The 5,265-nt window shown below is 48.6% G+C and overlaps 1 protein-coding gene across 1 annotated transcript; it reads left to right on the plus strand.

Annotated features, from left to right (window-relative positions):
• Positions 1-1,681: 1,681 nt before the first annotated feature.
• LOC133929792 (protein NRT1/ PTR FAMILY 3.1-like) lies at positions 1,682-3,943 on the plus strand. Its single transcript, XM_062376562.1, has 3 exons — positions 1,682-1,874; positions 1,991-2,777; positions 2,926-3,943. The coding sequence occupies exons 1-3, from the start codon at positions 1,790-1,792 to the stop codon at positions 3,815-3,817; spliced, it is 1,764 nt and encodes a 587-aa protein (XP_062232546.1). The 5' UTR covers positions 1,682-1,789; the 3' UTR covers positions 3,818-3,943.
• The last annotated feature ends 1,322 nt before the right edge of the window (positions 3,944-5,265 follow it).

Genomic DNA, 5,265 nt, shown 5'->3' on the forward strand with positions numbered 1-5,265 from the left:
GGACCTTTTCTTGCAGTGGCGAGATTCTTCAGTGCACAAAGGAGTTGCACTCACCAGATGATCTGGTGTTCGGAGGCATAACACACTGGAACATCAGTGTTCACAATTTCTACATGATATGCTTTCATTTGAGGATTTTTATTTTGAGCTAACCTAAAGATGGTTTGGAGTAGGAGAAATATGTTTGCTTATTTCATGATGTGCAGGTGATGAATACGACTTGGTGGTCGACGGCGAGATGATCGGGGCCAAGCAGTAGGCTTGGTGCCGGATGATCAAGGAGGTTGCGCAGAGTCAAGGGTAATCCCAGTGGTACACGTGAAGGTCAAGCAAAGTGTGGATGAAGAAAGATTAAGATGACGTGTTGACAAACTAAAGCGAAGAGGATGATGGGGCAAGTGACAATGCTGCTTGAGGTATCAGAAGCAGGAGAGATTTATCGGCGGTCAAGATCAGAAGACAGAGTACACATATTGACATCAGAGCACTTGCTTAAGGCCACACAAGTAGCGGCTAATCATGCTTTGAGAAGTGTGGTAGGGTTCCGCAGTTTGGCCACAAAAACCACGGGAGGACTAGAGGGTCATATGGTATCATCGTAAAGCTTACGTTGAGGTGAAGCTAAGTCCTAAAGAAGTCATTGCTGTTCGATAGAAGGAGCAAAATCTAGACCAAAATATCTCGGTGGTAGGTATCTCCTAAGGGCTATTTTGGGACCAAAATGTCGTTCGAGTGCACTACCGGTGAATGGTATTTTGGGAATAAGGAAATGTAAGGGCTAATGAAGCTCTCAAGGGCTATAAATAGAGGGTTAGAGTTATAGGAGAGTTTTGAGTCAGTCATTTGAGAGCCTAGTAATAGGTTTTGGAGTAGATGAGAGAATAGTCTTAGTCTTTGTAATAGACTAGAGCTTTTGTGAGAGAAACAACTTTGTAATCTACCAAAAATAGGACTGACCTCTATGCTTAATAAAGTTTATTTTCTCATATGAGCTTATATTCATCTCCTTCTAGTCTACTTCTTTTGGTTCTCTTGCTTTTGGTGTAAGTTTTTTAATTTTTTTGTTGATTTTCGTTTTTGGCTTTGAGCTACGATTTTTCAATCTTGTGAAGTTGTTTTTCTTATTGCTAGAGACATAAGTGTTTATATACTTATGTATTTGAGAGGATTTTAAATCTTCTTATTTCTAGACCATCAACTTGAAGAATTGCTTCTTTCGTTGTCTGTCTTTTTATTTTGTTATTCGTTCAAGTTTTAAGTTTTTATGCACAAAAATATATGAAATAATCTTCAATAAAACCTATGATACAACTTCCTTTCTTGTTATGTCTCTCTAAAGCTCATACTTCTATTTGTATATTTTTAGAAGCATTAGGTGAACAAGAAGTAGACTATATATTTTATAAAAAATTTGTAAGACGTTATTCATCTCCTCTAATCACCTATCTTAATCCTACCTTCTCTTTTAAAATATCATCAAAGAAACAATTACTAGTAGTAGCCTTACAAAACAACCAGTACTACTAGTACACAACGATCTGTCGGATCTGAGATCGTTGCCGCGCCCCGCTATTCCCAACCTGCGCCTCGCTGGGTTGGTTCGCTGGCTACCGAAGCTCGCACCGTCGTTGCAGCTAGCCTAGATTATACTGCCACTTGCCATGTTGCCAGTCGAGTACTGCTACCTATTTTAGCCCTCGATCTGTGCTCCACTGCCGCTTCAGTTTCGTACCGTATCTCAGTATCTGTAGATAGTCCGGTACGGCAGTAAGGACGACTGACATCTACCATGGCGGCTGCAACACCGGCCGATGAGGACGGATCGCCGAGGAAGACGAAGCAGGGCGGTTTCAAGACAATGCCGTTCATACTGGGTGATCACTCGCTCTTCCATTGGATTTTCTTTCAGCTCGCAATTCAACCAACCTTTTCATCGGCGTTTAATTTCTGGCAATACTAAGATTGATGCTACTCCGATGATGTCCTGCAGCAAATGAGATCTGCGACCGTTTCGCCACGGCCGGCTTCAACGCCAACATGATCACGTACCTGACGCAGCAGCTTCACCTGCCGCTGGTGGAGGCCTCCAACCTGCTCACCAACTTCAACGGCACGGCAGCCTTCACCCCGGTCCTGGGCGCCATCATCGCCGACTCCTTCGCCGGCCGCTTCTGGACCATCGCCGGGGGCGGCGTGCTGTACCAGATCGGCATGCTGGGCCTCGTCGTGTCCGCGCTCGCACCCACCCTCCGCCCCGCGCCGTGCGCCGCCACTTCGCCCCCGCCGTGCCAGCGCGCGACTGGGGGGCAGCTCGCCATGCTGTACCTTTCGCTGCTCTTCACCGCGCTCGGGTCCGGCGGCATCCGGCCGTGCGTGGTGGCCTTCGGCGCCGACCAGTTTGCCCTGCGCGGGAGGCGCCCCGGCGGCGAGCAGAAGTGGAGCTACTTCAACCTCTACTTCTTCAGCATGGGGCTCGCCGTGCTGCTCGCGCTCACCGTGGTGGTGTACATCCAGGAGAACGTGGGGTGGGGCTGGGGGTTCGGGATCCCGGCCATCGGCATGTTCGTGTCCGTGCTATCGTTCGTGGTCGGGTACCCACTCTACGTAAAGGTGAAGCCCGAGGGGAGCCCCTTCAAGAGGCTGCTGCAGGTCGTCGTCGCGGCGTTCAAGAAGAGGAAGGAGGCTGTGCCGGAGGACGCCGTCTTGCTGTACCAGAACAAGGAGCTGGACGCCCCCATCGCCGTCGACGGGAGGCTGCTGCACACCGATCAGCTTAGGTAAGTGCCATTGACTCCTGACTCCTGAATCGGTCCCATGTGCATCGCTGTGTCATTTTGCTCATGTGGTTAGTTGTTTATTTTGGCGGGATCCAACGTCTCCGAAATCAGAATTACTAATACTTGCTCGTACTTGCCCCACGTGAAGGTTCTTGGACCGAGCGGCTGTGCTGATGACGGGCGACGTCGCCGACTCCGGCGAGCCGAACCTGTGGCGGCTTTCGACGGTGCACCGCGTGGAGGAGCTTAAGTCCATCGTGCGCATGCTACCCATGTGGGCGGCCAGCATCACGCTAATCGCGGCCGCGTCGCACAACTTCACCTTCGCCATTCAGCAGGCGCGCACCATGGACCGCCACCTCACCCCGCGCTTCCAGATCCCGCCGGCCAGCATGATCATCTTCACCACGCTCACCATGCTCGTCAGCCTCGCGCTCTACGACCGCGTCTTCGTCCCCGTCGCGCGCCGCTACACGGGGCGGCGGTCGGGCATCACCTACTTCCAGCGCATGGGCGCCGGCTTTGCGGTCTCCGTCCTCGGCGTCCTGGCCAGCGCGCTCGTCGAGGCCAAGCGGCGCTACGTGGCGGCAGAGCACGGCCTGCTGGACAGCCCCAGCGTCGTCGTGCCCATCAGCGTGTTCTGGCTGGTGCCGCAGTACGCCCTCCACGGCATGAGCGACGCGCTCTCGACGGTGGGGCACATGGAGTTCCTGTACGACCAGTCGCCGGAGAGCATGCGCAGCTCGGCGGCGGCGCTGTTCTGGGTTGCCGGCTCCCTCGGGAACTACCTGGGCACGGTGCTCGTCACGGTGGTGCAGAGCGCCAGCAAAGGGGCGTGGCTCCAGGACAACATCAACAGGGGAAGGCTTGACTACTACTACTGGCTCGTCACTTTCCTCTTGGTGCTCAACCTCGTCTACTACATCGTCTGCTTCCATTTTTACGCCTTGAAAACGTTCGAGGTGGACGCGGGAGATGAGGCGCAACGGCCGCATGACGGTGGAGAACGGCAGGCCGAGCTCTCCGCTTGTATCAAATGATGATTGCGTTAGCATGTTGATTTGTTGTACTTTGTAGTATTGCAGCAGCTATTGTAATCCGATTATCATTACAAATTTACAACAGCAAGACAAAGATAACGCTCGATTTAGAACGCTAGAGTGGAAGCCAGTAATAAAAAATGGAGGCCTTAGCCTACAATACTGGTACAAAAATTCAACGTAGCGACTGCTTAATTTTCAAATGATTGAATTTTCTTACTTGTGATTCATCTTTTTGAACCATTGGATGATCATCCAACAACTCACATAGCATTACGATTTTATGATACGTACTTTTAGTTTTACGTGATTGAGAGTTTTGAAAAATTCTGGTGACTAGTGATTAGCGAAGTTAATAAATGTATACGGGCTGGGCGTATCAACCATAACTGCCCATGAAGTAAAACAAGGCCCAGTAAGTAAACCGCCGCCCGCTCGCCGCACGGCCGGGCTGGCTGGGGCCTTTCGGGTCCGCATGGGCTACATGCAGCCTGCTATTCTACCAGCGAATCTGAATATATCTATATATCTATATATATATATGGCGCTGTTATTCTTAGCGCTACACTAAGAATAGTTATTTAGCATCACGGTCTTCCTGCGTCCTGATCGTAGCAAGGCTCCAGCGATCACCTGCAACCGTAAAATTGTTGTCCGCAACTGTAAAATCACAGCGTTGGTACCAGATTTTTTATGTATTGAGTTTTGACGAGCACCTCGCAATCGTAAACACACGGTATGATGAGCCAGCAAATGTAAAAACCTAGTATTTGTGACCGTAAACTCTATAACTTTAACCATAGAATTCCGTATTGCAAGCCGTATAATGACAAGCCTTTTATAGTTACATCAGAGAACATACTACTTGCAACAAAAGAATGTTATTCATGTCACATAACAGTGAAATATTGCATAACTCCTACACCGGATTCTGTTCCTTCAAATACATGATTTCAAGAATTGTAATACTAAATTCTGTATTGTAATAATAATGAATATTACACAATACCTACTAATAGATGATATTAGTACATGTATTGGATTCTACAGTTAGCACTACTAAATTCTATGCTAATATCTCTATGGATGACTGTAGTACATTGTCACCGTCGTTATCACCCTTGCCGTGGGTGTCGCTGTCACCATGATTGTCTGAGGAGGATAGGTGTGCAACAAAGCCTGCAGTGCTGGGGATTGTGCTGAGAAGATCCGACCCACTGGATTATACATTTGCAATTACTGCATAGATCAAAACAAATATAAAATACAACATTAGAAACTGCTTCAATGAAGAAGCCCAAAATTGACTAATCTAGCCAACAACTACATGTAATGGATCGATCAAGAAACCATACCCGATTTATAGAAAACTAACAAAAACAATAGACCTAATTATTCACCTCTGCTCAGATCCATTACATGGGTGAGCCACTTCCACTCATATCCAC

This window comes from Phragmites australis, chromosome 9 (assembly GCF_958298935.1).
Source record: "Phragmites australis chromosome 9, lpPhrAust1.1, whole genome shotgun sequence".
In the NCBI taxonomy this organism is placed as follows: Eukaryota; Viridiplantae; Streptophyta; class Magnoliopsida; order Poales; family Poaceae; genus Phragmites; species Phragmites australis.